A 19,998-nucleotide genomic window follows, 5' to 3' on the forward strand; every position below is an offset into this window, starting at 1 on the left:
TTGCTTTGGCAGAAACTTAAACAACTGAGTTAAATCAACACAACTTATTCATAGTCAATAAACCTGTACATTTTGTGTTCATAAAACGTGATTGAAACATGTTTAGATGAAGTAAGTTGAGCGCTTGGAATATTTTAATCCTTCACAATTTTGTCATTTTATTTCAACACTATTCAATAACCTTTACCACAGTACTACTTGATTACTTAAATACTACATGTTGTCTTCATATTACATAATGTTCAACAAAGTCTAGAGTCTGGTTATCATAAAAGTTGAATGGATCTACAACAACTAACATCCTCCTGTCTTTTTCCTGGTTGCATTCACGGTGAATTTAGAATCACAATAAGTTAACTCTAATAACTGCATGACTTTTAACTGTGGGAGGACACCAGAATACCCAGAGACAAACCAGTGCAAACTAGCCAGATTGTGGATTTGAACCCAGGACCTGCTTACTGTGAAACAACGGCGCTAACCACCATGTCACCAATCCAGGGTTGACAAAAGTAGGAAAGCTATGATTGCAAGGCTTGATGCAGAATTTTCTGTACGTTTTTGTCCTTGACAGGTTAAACCACAATAAAAAGCAATAGCATACACTTTGTGTGTGTGTAGTTGTCTGCCTCTTATTACTCCAGTGATTTTCCCGCAGTTTGAAATCTCATGTGATCTTGTTAATTTCATGAGTCCAGCAACTAACCACTCTTACTAGATTGTATCATGTCATCTCCACAAGAACAAATTAAGTTGTTGAATTTCGTACAGATCCTACATGATTTTATTACGTTCAAGATAGAAACAAAACAAAATTTTGTGTTCAAATTACAAAGTAGACTTTTTTAATGTAACAACCACCCAATTTACTTCTTTCGGTATACCAAAAAAAGTAGAGGTGGCTGTTCGACTTGACTGAGATGGATGCCTTCCTCAAACCACGATCCAAAGAGTGCAAGACTGAAATCCCGTGCAGTGTCGCGAGATTTAACATTGCTATATCACTGACTTACTTCACTCTAACATGATATGAACAATTTAATCTACCCGCTCTGCATATTATGTACTTTTTACACTATATAGTTACACTTAACTTTAAACCACGAGGCAATTGTGTTAAATACACTCAAGATGCTTACATAAATCCAAGAGCTGGCCAATCCCTTTTTTCAGTGTAAGACATGCTAATAATAACACTAGAACTTACCATTACTCTAATACATCATAAGAAATCAGGCATACAAAATAAACTCAAAATGCTGGGTCGCGCCCTGACAGTCACTAACTGTACCTCTTCAGAGCCCTGGAGGCCCTTGTACCAGCCTAGGCTGTATCTCTATTTTTTTTTAAAGGACAACCACCATTTTTCAACAAAAGATGCCAAAATGGCATCACCGGCTTACTGTGACTCAAAGGGATTTGTTGTGCTTGATTTGAGTTGCATCAGCTTTGGTGACGTTATAGTTAATAATTCAGCAGATTTATTAGCAATAGTGCTTACTGACCCAGTGCTTTACACTGCAATTTAGGCTACAAAGCTGAATAAGTAGTAAACGTGTCAATATGTACTAGAGCTTTTAAGTAAAAAATGTGCTGGACAGCTAAGGTGTAAAGTTTGAAATGAACAAAAGACTCAAAAGCAAACTTTAATTTGTCAGAATCAGAATACTTTATTAATCCCGAAGGAAATTAGGGCTAAAAGCAAAGTCCAAAAAGGAGCCAAAAGAAACCCACAATCTTCATAAGAAGCCAGAAAAAGAGAAATTTCACCTGGGAAGATACACTGATGCTATATGAAAAAGACTAAGAGGAAGGACAGGACTGTAAATACACACAGACGATACACTGGGGCTTGGAAATAAGACGGAAAGAGACAAAGTTTAAACTAATCAAGACAATCTGACAATCTGGAAATAAAATTCAATACCAGAGAATAAAAGAAAAGATGTTACCAAACTAAAACATGAAACTAAATACAGACAGTAGATGCAAACAAGAAACCCCAGACTAAACATGACTCAGAGAAACCCTGGGGAGGATCGAATAACAGAATCGAGGGAGAAAACAAAACGTAAAAATATTACAAACCTGAAGTGACTCACAAGACTGACAAAGCCCAAGCAGGAAGTCAAATCCTAAAGAGTGTAATAAAAAACACAACTCAAATAAAGCAACAACAGATGTTAAGCAGAAAGTGACATACTAACAGCATTAAACAAGAATCCAGACCTCAAAAACACAACCAATCCCAGATCCCAGCTGTTACTGGGTAAACTTTAGGGTGTTTTTTTTAGTTGAAAAAAGTCAATATTACCCAAAAAATGAGGAAACCTAAGAGATTGCCTGAGGCTCTTCAACTTCTAAGAGTGCATGAACAGTGGCTGGATCGTTCTGTTCTCTAAATATGCTAATATTATTAAACTGTGTGAGCCATGTAAGAGTCAAAAGCTGGCCATGATGCTTTTTGTGTTATTTTTTACATTTTTTTTTTTTAAATTTTGGACAACTGAATTTAAGGGTTTGGATGAGTTGCACCCTTTTGCAGCTTTCTAGCCTTAAGCTACAGTTTGTGACTGGTACTGGATAAACTACCTCTGAGTTAAGCTGATAAACCAAGGAGGCTAAGTCCATTTTTTCCACCTTAACAACGCTTTTGACCGTAAGAAAGGTGTCTCAAAAACTGAATGTTGTGTTTTTGTGCAGCTTTTCAGTAAATTATGCCCCAAAGCAGGGATCCTGACTATCTTTGGTGACTAATTTCCACAGGCATCAGACTGGAGTTTAGCATCAGTCAATACTGACACTAAATCTGCTGAGTGCAGTCATGCTCCTAACATGGCTGATAATGGATGTCAGTGTTAGTGCTTCTGCGTGTGTCTTTTTAAGTTCATCTTGTTGTATCACAGTTTATACTAAGGCCTGGAACCTACTTGTGGGGGTTTGAGCACTACATGCTGAGCACAGAGCCTCAGGAAATTAACACCTGATCTGTAAGCAGAGAGTGCTTTACAGGGGAAAAAAAGGTAAAAGTGATGAGGCCTTGAGACACGGCTGCATATCTATTATGCAAGAGTTCCTAATTTCTTGTGCACACGATGACATTGCAGATATACAGCAGGCCGAGCTGTGCAGCAGACACTCCAGTGATGTTATTGTCCTTTTAAACGTTTACTCAGCTTGAATTTACATACCCTGATCCATTTCTGTCGCAAACCGATGAGGCCTCATCGCATTTCACCGTGGCACTAAAACGAGCAGAAACATTCAGTGGTCCTCCAGTACAACGGCAGCTACAACCAACCTCGGCAGGAAGAATCCTTTCTATCGCATCTGATTCTACACCTTGCATCTCTTGAGATCAGAGAGACTCGGGGGAGTCAAAGGAGGAATAGATGGAGGGATGGGAGTCAGGGGGAGGAGGGGGACTGAAGACTTGGGGAGATAGTACGGGAGACACGTTTTGCCTCAATGGAAGAGAGAAGAGCACACAGACTGACAGATAGACGGGCTAGGAGGAGAAATGAGACAAGTGGAGAGCTTGGGTGTGTGTCTGTGTGTGGGGTGGGGGGGGGAGGAGGTGGAAGAAAGAGTGAGCTAAAAAAGAGAGTAGGAGGTACACTCGGCTCTGAGAGATCGAAGAGAAACCGAGCGCGAAGAGGAGGGAAGGTGGTGGGGGGAGATGGAGTGACAAGTGGAGGGGAGGACTGAGGATGAGGAGAGGAAAGGACAGAGAGAAAAGGGAGGAGGACGGGTAAGGGGAGAAGGGCTGAGGGGAGAAATATAGCAGTTGTTCATTAGTGAGGATGTGTTAGGGACTGGAGGACTGAGCACGAGGAGAGACAGTGGAGTGGAGGGGTGAGTTATGGACACTGACTAATGAGAGGAGAGGAGGGAAGGGAGACACCAGGGGAGAGGAAAGGAGGGTAGAGGAGGTGGAAAGGGTGTAAATGAGACTGGAGAGGGAGGAAGAAGAGGGAGGGAGGAAGAAGAGGAGCAGGGGAGGGGAGGGGGGGTTAGAAAAGAGCGAAGCGAAACTGATGGGGGAGGGGAAGAATTTGCACGTACGCACACACAGAGTTGAAAACTGCAAGCGACATGAGAGGGAGACACAGGGGAGAGGAAGAGGGTAAGGAGGAGGCTGAAGAGGAGGAAGGAGGGGAAGGGAGAAAGACAGGAAAAGAGTCATTACTGGAAGGTAAAGGGGTGAGGAGGATGTGGAAGAGCAGAAGAGGGGAGGAAATGGAGAGAGGAAGGGGGAGAGGAAGGGAGAGGAAGGAGGAGAAAAAACAGGGAGGGGGCACAGAGAGAAGACAAGAGATGAGGGGGGAGGAGAAGGAGAATTAGGGCAGATATTTAGGAAGGAAGAGGGAGAGGGGGAGGAAGGAAGGAAGGCAGGAGAGAAAGGGGGTAAAGTAGTGAAGAAGAAACAGGAGCAAAAACAAGGAAATGGAAAAAGAGAGAGAGAGCAGCAGTGAGGAGATAAGGTGAGAAGTGAGAGGAGGAAGAGGAGGAGGAAGTGGTGATGCCACAGAGAAAGAAAGAAGAGAGAAAGAGCTGGAGGAGTTTGTAACAGGCTGTTACATGTCAGCAGCAGGCACTGGTGACGGGAGCAGTGGCTTCTGTGAGAGTGTTACTGCGAAGGTTAGTGGGTTTATTCCCAGCATCAGGTGAGAGAGCTCCTGCTAAAGCTAACACTGAAACATCCCCCATTCTGCTCACACACACACTCATCCACCTGTGAACTCACACGCGCACAGGCTCGCGCACACAAACACATCCAGGTCGCAACTCTTTGAACTGTTCTGTTTTAAATAAATAAATAAAAACGAGCACACTGAGGCTATTCATCTGAGTCACTGTCAGTTTATGCACAAAGTAACGCACGCGCCTGAAGACACGTTCGCATACTGACGTACTCGCGCGCGCACACGCACGAACACTCGTTTCAATTGTGCTCCGCTCCTGCCCTTTTCTCCACCAAGCAAGTCTGGACAGCCTGCCTCAGTACAGAGATGCACTGAATCCCTCCGCCGACACACTGGCAAGTAGTCCCTAATTTATGGGATTTTGATAGATACGGATTAAGACTCTCTAACACCTATTGTTTTACAAAATGAAATACCTACACGTTTCTCTTCCATTTAAAGGCCATTAACGATGTAATGATCAAGACGTGAATTATCAGGCAGGCATATTTAAAAGGCAAAATATTTTTAGGACAAAGATTTTAAGTATCGCGCACTGACGTGAGCACTCTTAAAAGTCAATTCACACACATGGCACATAAGGTAAAATCCAAAACCAAGACTGAGATAAAGTTAATAGTTAAGGGACTACTTCTTGTCAATCCAAACGGCTCCTAAGCTTGGGAGAGGCGAACGCATCCAAGCGGATGTCCACCTCACTTTTCTCCGGGTGTTGTCCGTCTCCCGGCGCACATACACACGCACAGCTTCCATCTATCCGTGCAGTTCTCCTCATTGTAGTGTGACTGTGCTCATCAATTAGGCGAGAGTTCAGGCTTTTTAGACACACTAATTGCCTTTGAGCGCTTCGGAGGGGACTGCAAGCTGCGGACAGAGGCTCGGAGAAGTTTTGGCTGCGGGGAAGCGGAGAGAAACGAAACACAGGTACAGTGTGACTATTATCTCCACTTCTAACTACTGGCGTTACTAATGTAACGCGAGGGTACTAGCCGCAAGCTAACTAGCTAACGTTAGCATCCCAGCGACCAACTAGGCTAGACTTAAATTGCACTTTGGTGATGAGGAGAGATGTCGTATATATATTTTCTAGTTTCCAGCCTTTTGGAATGACTTGGACCTTGGAAATTGCTACTATTTTTAGTTTAAGGACCCTAAACATACCGGCAAGTTGGGCAATTATGACATAAAGAGCGAGTTTTTTTTCACTCCAGGGCAGCAGCAGACAGTAGCGTTGGTAGTAACAGCAGCGTACGCGTGGGGAAAACAAAAGGACTTCAAAGTGAGACACAGCGTACAGATGACTGTACAACTAAGCTGTTAAAAATATTGATTTTTTTTAAAGCTAGTAAACGGGACTCAAATTTGAGAATCACCCGGTGCGAGTCCGTCGTCTTTTTATTTTTATTTTTAGTGGTGGGATCTCAGGATTTAACATATTATAAAACACAGTCCGCCTATTACAATGTTAACTTTAACATGTAATGTCCCCCCGCTTTAAGGTCATCCTGTGCTGACTCTTGCGAGCCATGAGCACCTGACTAGTCACTGTAGGAGTACTATTGTTTTTCCTTTTACCACTGTGAGTCAAAAAGTGTTCATCATCAGACTACCCACTTAAAAATTGCGGTGAAGAACCTAAATAGATTTTAGACATATTACCCAAAACTAAACGATCGAATTGCTCGTGGTATTGTTCACTACAGTGCAAAGCATATCTGATGACCCAATATTGTGTATAAGTGAGGAAAAGTTTAAAAATCTGGCCATATGAGGGAAAAGGATGTAGAAGAGGAAAGCCTGCATGTAATCGCCTAGTTGAGTATTATGTATTACTACGAGTATCCAGTCCTTGTCGAGGTTATCAGTTAATATGTTGTAGTTATAGCTCTCGTTCTTGAAACGGTTGATAAATCTGCCAGTGATTGAGGCTACCGCGATAGAGGCTACCACAACACTCCCCCCACCCTCTTCCACCACGAAACTCGCTGAAAGTGAAGCGGGGCGGTCTCACGCAGCCACTTCTCTTGTAAATAAGTAAACTTGAGTATATCGACAAAGGCGAAGGGATGTGTTGAAGGTGGCGATGTTTCCAGTGAAGCCGGACGGGGGGCAGCCGCTGTAGTTTCCGAGGCCACCGGGAACAGCGATAGACAAAGACCACCAGAGAGCTTCAGACACTTGTATTGTTTGCTCTGAGTTTGGTGTGTATGGTTTTTAATCTCGAGGATCGTGAGGGTTGCGACTCGTTTCCCCGCAGAGGCTTGACTGGCTCAGTATGTTGTGCGGTGGTGGTGATGTGTATGCGGGGGTACAGTACTACATCGGTCACCCAACTTCGAGTCCATGCTTTGTTCTGGCCGCGGTTCAAGTTGACAAGTGAAGTTGCGGGTGAGATGGTGAATGAAAGCACGCGACTTTTAACGTGCGTTTGCACTGGGACTCGTGCCCGGTGTCGCCAGTCATTGTTTTAGGGGCTCTCATCGTTTGCGCTTGAGGAGGAAGAAGGAGTTTAGATAGGCTACTTTCTGCAATATTTCATTGGCCCAGAGATGTAGAGACATCGAGAAGACGACAAATATCATGTAATAGTATAGTAATGGCTGTGGATCACACTTCGTCTCTTAGAGGAGGGTCTTATTTATTTATTTGTTTGTAGATGTTTCTTCTCATCAGCGATTATATTCTTTGTTTACTGATGTTGACGTAGATCCCCACTGAACGGGTTTTACCTTTGCTTTGCTGTTGGAGGGGCTCATGTAATGGATTTCTCTTTATGTGTGATTACTTGCAATGTAGCAACCAGCGCCTTTCTGCACCAGCAGATGGGTGGTGTACTGGTATCAGCCAACAGCAGCCTTGTTGACTGATAGGAAAGTAAAATTTGCATCTCGGTGGATAATATTTACTTGTTGTGTCAAATCAGTTTTTTAAATGTCTATTTGCATCCTTGTAGCAAAAATAAGATGCATAAAAGTTACAAAAATAAACAATTATGTAAAATATTGGTACCAGCTATTATCAGCCTAACAAATAAGGGATCAGTATTGAACTAAAATTTGGTTCACCCTTTTTTTTTTCTTCTACATAGACACAAAGGTAGGACCACATCTAGTTAATTACTCACTCATCTAATCATTATTTGTTGGATTAAAGAAAGCTACTTTCAGCTTCTTCTTTGTCACAAGGTGTTGACACAGCAGGTAGCTCTGGATGTTTGATTTGGCAGAGTTTTACAGTGGACTTTCTTGACACGTCCCTAAAAGGATTAGTTTTGTAAATGGCTCTAAAAATGTAACTTGTTAAACTTTTAGCTGAGAAATACTTGATTATGTAAACTGCAATCAAAATGATTTGATCAATTGCTTATTATTTATCTTTAATATTATTATTTATTTGAGCATCATAAAAAAATTGTCAGATTTTGGTCCAGAGCTCAGTGTCGTGTCCTTGATGGCTCTTACAGAGCGACTGCGGTGAGATAACAGATGTTCATTTGGGAAAAAATGGGATGTTGACATGTCACTTGAACTGTAAACAGTGGGTAAAATAGGCCTCTGTTCTGTTTGTTTGTGGGTATTGCTCCACCCAGACAAGAAGACATCTTTAATCAGCTGGAGTGACAAAGGAAGACTCCGGTTAATCAGTCTGGCTCTTTTGTTGAAGATGAAGTTGTTCCTGTTGATTTAGTCGGGATTTGCTCTTGATAAGTCAGAACCTGAGCAGAAAACTTGCATTTAGAGATTCAATCGTAAGTAGTTGAGGTCTCGAATGAGTTCTTGTATAGAAAGCTGCTTTTTGGAAAATAAACTCAGCTCCAGGTAGATAATGGGATTCCCTCCAAGGTGGCAACATAAGGGCCCATTTTACTTTACAAGCGTGAGTTGGTTTTTATAGGGTTGCAAGTGGAAACAAATAGCAGCCAGTGCACTAATGAAACAAGGCATAACTCATAGTTTAATAGGAGATTGAATCGCTTGGGGCAGAAATGTTGATGAATGGTGGATTTTTAACTAGTGACATGTTATGTGTGTGTGTGTGTCTGTGTGTGTGCAGTCATGCCCTCAGTGATGGAGCGCTCGGGGGCTGGGGTCCTGTCCAGGAGCAGAGCCAAAACCGTAACCAACGGGAATAGCCAGCCACACTCTGAGGAGGAGAGCAGCGATGAAGAGCACGCTCACGGTACACACGTACACACTTTTCATTATAGTGTTTGATTTATCAGATATCACGGTAAACGTTCTAACATGGAGCATTAACCTACATCTGATACTTGCAGGCATTTTCTTGCCAGCTGTTCCTGTTGCATGCATTGCATTGCTGCAGTGCTCTCTGTCATCCCATCCTTGTCCTCTGCCCACATACGTCTCTCCTTCCTTCATTCTCTCCTTCACCCACTGACTTCCTGTTGATCTTTGCGGAGCCCATTTTAAGATAAGAAATGGCAGTTTTACACAACTAGTTTTCCTCTCTGTTACCTTTCTTCCCTCCTCTGTTCCTTCTATCAAACATCCTTCTTCTTTATCATGCTCCTTCTGGCTCCATTCATTTCACCCATCTGCTCATGTTTCTATCATCCCCTTCTCCTCCCTTCCTGTCTTCTGTCCCAGAGGAACCTGTAATCTGTCTCTTCCTCCTTCAGGTTTGCTTCCCTGCATTTCTCACAGTCTCTCTTCACTCCTCGCTTTCCACATTCTCCAGCTTCCTAGTTTCCTGCTAGCTTTACCGCAGCGATAATTACCTGATGTCTGCCACCCATCGATGCTCTACCCGCTCGTCTTCGTCGGGTGGTGAACAATATCAAAATGTTAAATGGCATTTCTGGATTATCTTATTTATTGTTTTTACTTATTTATTAATGGAAGTTGTACATGGAAGTTTTTCTTTATTTAAATGTTTTCTTCATATACCAGTGTTTTCCCCCCACTTGTTTTTTACTGTATTTTTACAAATGTAGTACAGTTTTGTTCTAATGGTTAATTAGAAAATATGTAGCTGACCTTATTATGTACGAATAGATTAATACATAATAAAATAAACAATAGATGCATTTAAAAACAAATTGGTTTGCTTTGAACATTAAGACTATATTTAAAAGTTAGATTTAGCCCATGTGTCTAAAAAAATTAAACAAATACAAAAATGCCTGAATGAATTCTTCTACTGCCTTGAAGGGGGGGTGACACTTCTATGCCAAAAAGACACCTGGTTGTATGGAAGTTTATGTGAAAAGAGAAGTTCAGATTCCTCAGTAAACACGTTCTGAATGAATTTATGGTTATAGATGCTAGTTTGAAGTTTTAGTGACGACTGCGTGATGTTAGACACCTTGACCAGGAGGCATCTTTGTGAGATACCTGAAGCACTCTCCAATGACTGAGCTCCTCCTGTAAGGGAGAGCCCAGCCATCCTTTACATAAAGCAAATTTCCACCGTTTGCATCTGCGATCTCATTCTTTTGGTCAATACCCAGAGCTCGTAACCATAGGTGGGAGTAGGGACATAGATTGGCCAGTAAATCAAGAGGTTTGCATTTATGTTCAGTGGTGTGATCCACTTTGTTTAGTTTTGCAACTTGGAACCTTTTCTGGTGTGTTACACAAATGTTTTTGCCCTGCATTGCAGCTCTTGAAATATAAACTTATGTACGCTTGTCTCTGCAGACAGCATGATCAGAGTGGGAGGAGACTACCAGGCTCAGATCCCAGAGTTCAAACCAGGTGAGCTGGGAGGGAGAAAAGCACAACAAAAGGAGACGACAGAGGGCATTAAAATTGACGATAAAAAGAGAGAGAGGGAGGGAATAACCTCTGTGTCTCCTGTTGGAAGGAGACACAGAGGTTGAAGAGAAGTGTGGAGGAGACTACGGATGAATGCAGATTAGTAGAGGAGTGAAGGTCAAAAAGAGTCATTTTACAATAGAACAAAAAACAGGAAAATGAAAAGAAGGCTGGAGGGGAAAACGAGGAGCTGTTATCATCTTTGTCCAGTAATGCAGACGTCAGAGTGACGCTTATTTGTCAGTGTTTTAGTGTTATTGAATGCAAAATCAAAAGGTTCAAAAACATTAAGTGTCCTCCATGAAAGAGCCCTGTTGCTTTGCTTGAGTAGATGAAAAATGTTTTGATGCTGAGGAAACAGTCGTCATAACCTTCACGGAGGAACGGCGGCATGCTTCAACAGCTTGTACCAAAGAAGGGGACAAGCAGGCAAACCAGCATAATCTGTTGTACGGAGTGCACAAATGTTGACTTCCCAAAGAGTTCAGCTGATCAAGAGGGAGCTTTAGTCAGATGGAAACATGCAAAGATGGGTAGATGGATAAGAAAAGAGAGATGCTGGGGATTGAGAGAGCTTAAGTGGTGGATAGGAGGGACATGGAGGTGACATGAACGAGTAAAAAAGGGATTGACAAATATGTATAACCTCAAAGTGTGGATTTAAGTGTTCGCTTTGTGTTGTTTGTTTCCATTTTCAGACAGCTCAGCCCGCTACAGTGAGAAGGACCAGAGGAGCATGTTGGTCTGGTGTCCCAACAGCCAGCTCTCTGATGCTATGTGTAAGCTCCACACACCTGCCTTACCTTGTATTCATGTGTGCGAGCTAAAAAACTTGACCTTCAGTTTAATGGATATATGCTGACTGGAGGGTGGCAATTAAAACTCTCGACTGTCTCTTCCTGTGCACTTATGTTCTTTCGCTCTCTTACCCTTTTCCTCTTCATCTCTCTGTTTTCTGTTTAATAACAGAAAACAGAGAGAAACCTATTCATTTTTTTTAGTCTTCTCTTCATTCTCCTTCACCATCTTTAGATTATTATGTATTATTTTAACAGTTTTTCTGGGTGTTTCTGTGTTCTTCCAGTGGACGAGTACATCCTCATGGCTAAGGAGAAACACGGATACAACATGGAGCAGGTAAGGGCAGTGCATCAGAAACAAAAGCTCAGATGTTTATATTTCTGTCTTCTGACCTAAACTTTTCCTGGTTTCCTGACTTTTGGCTCCATCAGGCTCTGGGCATGTTATTGTGGCACAAACACGACGTGGAGCGCTCACTGGCCGACCTGGCAAACTTCACCCCCTTCCCGGATGAGTGGACAGTTGAAGATAAAGTGCTGTTCGAGCAGGCCTTCAGCTTCCACGGCAAGAGCTTCCACCGCATCCAGCAGATGGTGCGTGACTGAGAGAGACACACATGCACTTACCACCCTAAATATTTAAAACGAGTGATGAAAAGTAAATTCTTTTTTTCATGTTTGTAGCTTCCAGACAAGCTGATCTCCAGCCTGGTAAAGTACTACTACAGCTGGAAGAAGACCAGAACCAGGACATCAGTCATGGACCGACAGGCCAGGAGGCTGATCAACAAGAGAGAGAAAGATGACAGGTTTGAGATGCCTTCACCAATCGTGGAGAAACAACTGCTCACCTGAGATCTGACATTTGGAGAACTTTTTTGTTAAATGACACTCAGTGAGCGCGACATCCTGGGAAACTAGGCTCATGAATATAAATAAGACAGGCTGATATTATTTCTTGTCTTTTCAGCTGACATTTTAGACCATTTCAGACATGTGTTTGATGAAATTTCAACAATAAAACAGCACAAAGTTTAAGCACTGGTGTGCTTTGTGTAATTTATTTATGTTTTTTGTCTTGCAGTAATGATGAGATTCAAGAAGGAGAGCAGGCCAGTGACAGTGATTTTGAAATTGATGCCAAGAAAGAGGTGAGAAAGTGTGTGTGCACATTCAGAGAAACAACTTCTGTGAGGTGAGGACCGAGCTGCCTTGACACTTGAATGATATTTGTGATTCGATGTGCACACAGGCGGCAAAACAGAACGCGAGCAGCACCAGCTCTGACAAAGCCACGCCCAGCCGCTCCGGTCCAGTGAAGAAGGAGAACATCGGAGCTCAGTACAGACACCACCCGCTCAGAGCCCGCCGCAGGCCACCCAAAGGCATGCACCTGGAGCAGGCGGACATCATGTCTCTGTCGGCCTCTCACGATGCTGGAGTTCTAACCATTCGCCAGCTGGACACACAGCTGGTTTCACTCAAGAGACAGGTGCCAGGTTTCTCAGTGTGGATTTAATGATGTCTTTGGTCATCAGATTATAAATGCAAAGAGTAAATGCACATGAATGTTCTCAAAGCAGGTTTTAGCTGCAAAAACTACCACTCGGTGCTACCAGCTTAAAAAATAACCCTACCTCACTGCCCCTCCTCTGTCTCAGGTCCAGTCTATCAAACAGAACAACAGCAGTTTTAAGCAGAGCCTAGCTGAAGGTGTTGATGGCTCCAGACCTACAGACGTAAGTCTTGAAACTCCCCTCTCTATGCCCTTTCCCTCCTTTCCATATCCCTTATTTACCGCCTCATTTCTTGCCTGTATTCAATTTTCCCCTCCCCTGATCTCGCTCCAGTTTGTTCCTTTCCTCATCTATTCACGCGGCCCTTCCTCAACTCCCTCCAGACAGTATTTCACCCCTCGTGGGACTGACTCTAGTCTTAACCTGCTCATTGCTCTCTTACTGCCATCTTCCTCCCTCTCTCCCCCCCTTGTTTCCTACCACCTACCTCACTCTCATTCTAATCTCTAGTTCTTTCTCTCCTAGCCTGCCCCTAAGATGAACTCTCGTTGGACCACAGAAGAGCAGCTCCTTGCAGTGCAGGGTGAGTGAAGGCTGTAGCTTCCTCCCCCTCCAAGAGGCACCTCTTGTCGTCAGCTCTCCTCTACCTGCCTCCCATTCACAGCCAGATGTCTTATTAGACATTCATATTGATATTCTGCACACACAGGAGCTGCCTGTACTTGTGTGTTGGTACGGTACAAGCTCCTCGATTATTTCTCCAGGAGCTACTTTTGGATATTTTGCAATGGGCTGATGCTGGTGGGAGTTTTTGTCTTCAGGGATGGTAACGTTTAGAAAGCTTAATTTTGCCCCTAAAAGAGATATTTATTTTTTTATTTTGACATGAAAAGAGACGAAGTCCTATTGTGAAGCCTCTGGGTGTATTTGCCCTCATTATATTAGTTCTTTTAAAGACAGACATGAGTATGGGGTGATCTGACTGTGAGTGAAGCACTTACAAAAACTTATCATTAGCTCGTTCCCCAAGTGAGGGCCGAGGCCCCCTGGTGGATCGCAGTAATAACAGAAATTCAATTTGAAATTAGTGGTAATAGGAGGTAGTTGGGTTGTGATATTACTCATTACTCTACCCTTGTGTGGAAGTCTTTGTCCCAGTGACAGGAGGGTCACACGTTGACCTCAACACTTTGCATATAATATAATAATATTAGCCATGTATAGCCAACCGCCTGCACTGTTTGATTTTCAATAAAATTTCCTAGGAAATGCATCACTTCTGTTTTGTATTTTGATTAACATGAAGATTTAGAATTGGGTGGGCCTAGTGGGAATTTCTGGATTTTAAGTGGGCTGCACCACTCTTGACTTTGGGAATGGTTGTCCTAATTAATCTATAGCTCTGTCCTTGATGGAGACCATAACTTACAAAATTAATGTCATTTTATTTGGTATGAAACAAGCATTTGAGCTCAAACTCATTAAGAAAGTGCTCACTGAGGTCAAAGCGCAAGGGAACCAGGGACTGTTTCCCAGTATACCTCTAAGACCTAAAATGCCCTTTTTGCCCATAGATGAGTCCTCCTGCTGGTCATTAGACAGAATGCAAATTTAAGGCACTTCTAATCTACTCAGTTCTGACGTTTAACTCCATCACCAGTATACAGTCTATAGGGGGAGAGCCCTGTTTGTTTCAGTTTTTCATGACACGATGGAGCTACAGGGTGCCGTAAACTTCAGGTCTGTTCATGTACGTGTGCATTATTTCAGCTTTAAAAGCGAGCACGAGGAGAGAAAATCAGAAGTTGTTAGGAGCGTATCAGCCACAAAAGTGGAAGGTAAAATTAGCAGCTGCAGCCCGTGTGCCTTTGAGCAAAACCTGTACCTCCATGTGGCACAGCTGCTCCAACAGAAAAAACAAAACAAAAACCCTGAAAGTGTGCAGTGAAGCAGGTCAGGGTGGGAAAAGAGCAGGTGCACTGAGCCAGCTGAGCTCAGATGGAGGTTAACTGTAAACATGCTCACCATACGTGACTCTTCCTGTCCCTCCTCTCACATCCTCTGCCACACACCCCTCACTGAGCGAGAGGAAGCTGGCTGACTCTGTTGCTTTTGATTGCTATATGCTGCTTGGTACTGGCAGGACATTAACCCGACTTCTCTTTTCCAGCTATCCGGCGTTATGGTAAAGACTTCACCGCCATCGCTGAAGTGATCGGGACTAAGACTCCGGCTCAGGTGAGCTTCCTCTTTCTCACATGTTGAAAGTGTGTGAAGACCACCTCTCGTCTTATTCTGACCTCACCCAGCAGTGCACTTGAGCGAGCTGCCTATCAGCTTTTCATCTCTTTTCCATGTTCCCTTTCATCCTCCGCCTAAAGGTTTCCCCTATAGGATCTCTGTAATCTCCATTATCCCTGCTTTCATTTGTCTTCTCCCCTCTAACGTCCGCCTCTGTGTCCTTGAGATCGGCATCACTTTGTCCTCATTCTCTTCCTCGCCAACTCTCCATCTCTCCCCGGCTTGCTCAGGTGAGCTCGTTCTTCGTGAGCTACCGGCGCCGCTTCAACCTAGACGAAGTGCTAAGGGAGTGGGCGGCGGAGCAAGTGGCCACCAGCCGAGACCAGAGAGACCCCAGGAGGAGTGGTGAGGAGATGGCAACGGCTACAGATGGCGGCGTAGAGGAGGAGGAGGTGAGGACAGTTAATACCCAAGAGGTGCCTGTGAGAGTTTCTGATTTTCTTGTCACGTGAAATCTGTTTAAGAGAAGTTTTACATGAAACTGAAGCAGGTTGTAAGAATATTATTTGTATTTAATATAAAGCTGTCAGCATGTGAGTGCTGCACATGAATCTGTACACCTCTGTTCTATCTTAATTGCACCTTCTGCTTTTTAATAAAGGATTAAACACACGACAAAGGCTGTAAACAGATTTGTATCTCTGTAAATAATTATTAGTTTGATGGAACTACTTTCAGCGGTGGATTAACACGTGTGCTGCAGGAGAGCACATGACTGAGTGTAGGACATGCAACAGCATGTTAAAGCAACATGTAGCTTCAGTAATATTTGGAAGTAGTAGGACTGGGAGCTTTGCCATCTCCACCAACCCTGTCCTGTGTCTCACTGACAGATTTAAAACGGACAGACCTCGTAATGCAACTTTGAGTGATTCACAGTTCAAACTCATCCCTATGTATCTCACACTGAGTGTCGGTGTAGCCCCTCTGTCAGACCCACCAGCAGGTGGGCGGGGCCTCTGTGCTCACAGACACACTATTTGCTCACTCGGTGACAGCACACAGAGCCAAAAGTAGAAGACATGAAACACAGCATCGGATTGCAAAACGTAAAGTTTTTATCTGCCCACCGCTTTTGTTCCTCTCTACATCCTGTTTGCACCTCCTCCTGACGCTCCTCCATCTGTCTCTTTCCTCCCCCTTCAGGTCAAAATGGAGGACCCCCCCTCAGACGCCACAGGCAGCTCCTCTCCCCCCTCCTCCGCTCACGCCCCGTCCTCTTTCTCCCAGCCTCCCCCGCTGCTGCGTCCAGCTCCTCCTTCAGCACCCCCGAGCCTCCTCCGTCAGCCGCCTCCTCTTCAGACACGCCCGCTTCAGAACAGAGCTCCCCACAACCACCCCCCACCTCCGCTCATCCGGCCCGCAGTGACCGCCACCACCACCCCCTCCGGGAGTCTCAGGGGTTCTCCTCCCACCTCGTCCTCTTCCTCCGCTGCAGTTCAGATGCCTCCATCACTGGTCGGGCTTAAAGTGGAGCAGCCCAACTCACACTGATAGACACGCGCGCACACACATAAAAAAAAACACACAAACACAAAGCTTCTCTTCCTTCACCCTGGGACCATCACACGACCACATCATCAAATGACACGCTCAGGTCCCCAGCGTGACATCAATCGTCATTAGTGATGTGAAGCTCCTTTACTGTACTGACAAACACCTACCTCCAACACAGTCTAACACACACACACAGAGCTAGGAACTCCAAACACTACCTGCACACAACACACAGAAGAGACACTGGATCATGAAGCCGTTAAAGCCACAACCACAAGAGTGCAAATCCACCTGCACGTCTCCATGGCAACTCTTGAACATCTGGAGGACTGTGGATGAACACTATGTATATCTATATGCTGTAGTTGCATCGGTCTAGTCATCCACACAACCATCAGGAGAAAGAAAAGGAATAAATGAGGGAAAGAGGAAGAGTGGCCCACAGCTGAGCCAGACAGCTCCTGAGAGGGCGTCTGCGTCACACGCAGCATTTTGTTTTCTTCTTTCAGATTTAGACCCTCAAAGGGAAGCAGAGGTACTTCTGCAAAAGCTTTGTGATCAAAGCTGAATCTTTTATTTTGGTTTTGAATTGTTGATTCTTTTCGTTCTGCGTTGGGCGAAATCTTCCCTCATAGCCATGTATTGCTAGTATTAACTGGAGTGGTGTTTTGGTTTTGTTTGTTTTTTTTGGTTCAACTAGAATTTCAAAGGTGTGCCTGAGGTAGGCAGTTAGTTACTGTAAGTAGATTAGATGGTGTACTTTGATTACTGAGCGTAAAGGAGAAAAAGAGCCCGTTAACATGCTCTGTCTCACGTTTCTGGAGCTGTTCATTGGCTCAGTGTTCAAATCTTGTTACTTTGGAGGAATATTTGAAGTGATCAATCCCCAACATCTGCAGTGCAGCTCTAAACATCAGTCTGTGATGTTTCAATAACGGTGTTAATATTCTCTAAATAAGTGATGTTTGATCTTTGACAGCCGCGCCTGCCAAAGTGTATCGTTGCTTTAAACGCAGAGTTAGGCACGGAGCGTCAGAGAGGAGTCTGACATTTCACATGGTTGCATTGTTTCTTACACAGGAAGAGTTTGACATTTTTGGAAACACTCGTTTGTGCTCTCGCAGGGTCTCAGTCTCCGAGCGGCAGCCTCGATTACCACTTCAGAGTGGTATCTCTCTGCACTCGTCAAAATGCCAAACCAGTCATTTAAACCCAAAATAGAGCAAGTTGCGACTTTCAGTTAGTGTGTCTGAGTAATTTATAGAAGTGACTTTACAAAGAGGTGATGACTTTGTGTTCCCCCGAAGTCCAGATAAGGCAGCCTCGAGTCCTGTGCTGTCCTGGCGCAGAGGTCAAAGGAGATCTGGAAGACATCTTTGCTGCAGCGTCAGCCACTTGATTCATTTATCCAATAAACTGAGTGCTTCTGAGTTGTGCAACAGTGCAGTTTTCTGTTCATGGCTAGTGCTTCCAAAAGTGATGGTATGGCACAACCTGATGAACAAATGCAGATGATTGAAGCATCTGTCTGGATGACCTTTGTTGTTTATTTCTGTTGCTAGTCTTAGACTACTCTTGTCTGCATCGCTGCCTTTTTATGCAGATCTGAGGTCAGTGGTTAAGCTTCCTTAAACTGTGGTGTTGCCCCAAGCGTAGCCTCAAATCACCTACTTTTGTTAGCAGAGGCCTTCAGCGTTCAGTTGAACGCGGCACTGAGGAGGAACGGAAACTGCATCGCTACGTTTGGCTTTAATAGAAGTTTTGCCTTTTTCACCTGTTTTGTTTTGTTCCTCCAAAAAAAACCCTGCTTGTGTGTACTGTATGTACCAAGGTGTTTACATTGTGGAAACTGAACTGTGTTTGAGGCGTTTTTTCTTTTGAATAAACAAATGACCAAATTCTTCATGATGTCGGTTTTTGAAGACGTTTCTCCAGCTAAGCTATATTTTCTGTCATAGACAGTCATTTTATTCATATTGAACTATTTGTTAACGCAAATCAGTGCATTTAGGCATGTTCAAGAAGTCCTGCTGAAGTTCAAACAGAATGGTGAAGGAAGGTGATTTAACTTTTGGTTCCAGACGGGACTGTCTGAGTGTTACAAAAAAATACTGCTCTACTAGGATTTACGATAGGGGCTTAGAATGATCCACAAGACGTGCAGGTAACAGTAACTCAAAACCACTTATGCAGAAGAGCATCTCTGAATGCACACATCAAACCAGATGGGATACAGCAGTAGAAGACCACACTTGAGTGCCACTACTGTCAACTAAAAGCAGGAAACTGAGGACAACTCTGAGCTCACCAAAAACTGGAAAATGCTTCCTCGTCTTGAGTTTTGAATTCTGCTTCAACGTTTAGATGTTTAGGTCTGAATTTAACATGAACAACATGAACGCATGGATCCCTCCCACCCTCCTGGTGGTGTCATGGTGCACGGGACGTTCCCTTGGCACATTTTTGGGCCCCTTAGGATCAAGAGGCTACCTGAGTGTGGTTGCTGACTATGCAAATCCTTTTTACCACAGTTTTCCCACCGCCTTTTTGGATGTGGTGCAATTGGAGAATCCCATCAAGACACAAGTGCAGAAAGTCTGCCATCTAATCACTGGAATATGGAGTGTGCCACGAAGAACTGAGGCAGCTCTGAAAGCAAAAGGACATCCAAACTGGTGTATGTAATAAAGTGGCCAAAGTGCTGCAGGGGAGTTTCATGACTTCGTAATGCCAAATCATCAAAACCCTTTTAGTTCTAACAGGTTGGATCACCTGCATTCATCACATGCAGGGCTGCAGACACCAGCCTGCTGAGCTTGACCTCTGTGACTTTCTGCAGAACGAGAAAGAAAACAAAGCATATTCTGATAAATATGCAAACTTTAACTTCAAAGCTTTCATAAAAATCATAATGAAAACCAAGATTCAGAAGAGCCGAAAGAGAAGAAAAGAAAAAAAAGACGTCTCACTCCTGTACAACATCCACTTGCCCAAGTTTGAACACAAACATCTGCTCAGGTGATGTGACAAAGATTCACAGCGGCTACTACACTAAACCTCAACTGCTGCTCATATAATGGATTTTCAGAGTCAGGCTATCATTATATCATTGTTTTTATTACTATCATTGTAATTTTTCATCATTTTGTCTTTGCACAAAAAAAGAAAAGAAACAAAAAAACAAAACAAATAATACATTTTTCAGGAGTTGATCACCCCCTCCCAACCCCCCAAAAAACCCACCACTACAGTTACAGTTCGCTCAAAACACATTTAAATCAATGTAAATTACAGCAATGTAAAACGAAATAATGTCAAATAAAATCAACCCTGAAAGAGATAATATAACAGCAACAGCCAGAATAATTAGAATCCAATACCCAGCACCTTAATACAATGA

The 19,998-nt window shown here is 43.5% G+C and overlaps 1 protein-coding gene across 1 annotated transcript; it reads left to right on the forward strand.

Moving 5' to 3' along the window:
- The first annotated feature begins 5,353 nt into the window (after positions 1-5,353).
- On the forward strand, positions 5,354-18,496 carry rcor2 (REST corepressor 2). The gene is made up of 14 exons (XM_005751872.2): positions 5,354-5,630; positions 8,760-8,885; positions 10,367-10,423; positions 11,182-11,262; positions 11,568-11,620; positions 11,716-11,877; positions 11,968-12,092; positions 12,368-12,434; positions 12,536-12,775; positions 12,945-13,022; positions 13,326-13,383; positions 14,971-15,038; positions 15,332-15,493; positions 16,248-18,496. The coding sequence occupies exons 2-14, from the start codon at positions 8,762-8,764 to the stop codon at positions 16,593-16,595; spliced, it is 1,623 nt and encodes a 540-aa protein (XP_005751929.1). The 5' UTR covers positions 5,354-5,630; positions 8,760-8,761; the 3' UTR covers positions 16,596-18,496.
- Positions 18,497-19,998: the final 1,502 nt, after the last annotated feature.

The sequence above is a fragment of the Pundamilia nyererei genome, unplaced genomic scaffold (genome assembly GCF_000239375.1).
Source record: "Pundamilia nyererei isolate P.nyererei 1_Seehausen unplaced genomic scaffold, PunNye1.0 scaffold00331, whole genome shotgun sequence".
In the NCBI taxonomy this organism is placed as follows: domain Eukaryota; kingdom Metazoa; phylum Chordata; class Actinopteri; order Cichliformes; family Cichlidae; genus Pundamilia; species Pundamilia nyererei.

Bases quoted from the DNA above. Each gene is read 5' to 3' on its own strand.
- rcor2 (XM_005751872.2), top strand. From the start codon at position 8,762: ATGCCCTCAGTGATGGAGCGCTCGGGGGCTGGGGTCCTGTCCAGGAGC. The intron at 11,621-11,715 runs GTAAGGGCAGTG...TGGCTCCATCAG, and splicing joins ACGGATACAACATGGAGCAG to GCTCTGGGCATGTTATTGTG. The intron at 15,494-16,247 runs GTGAGGACAGTT...CTCCCCCTTCAG, and splicing joins GCGGCGTAGAGGAGGAGGAG to GTCAAAATGGAGGACCCCCC.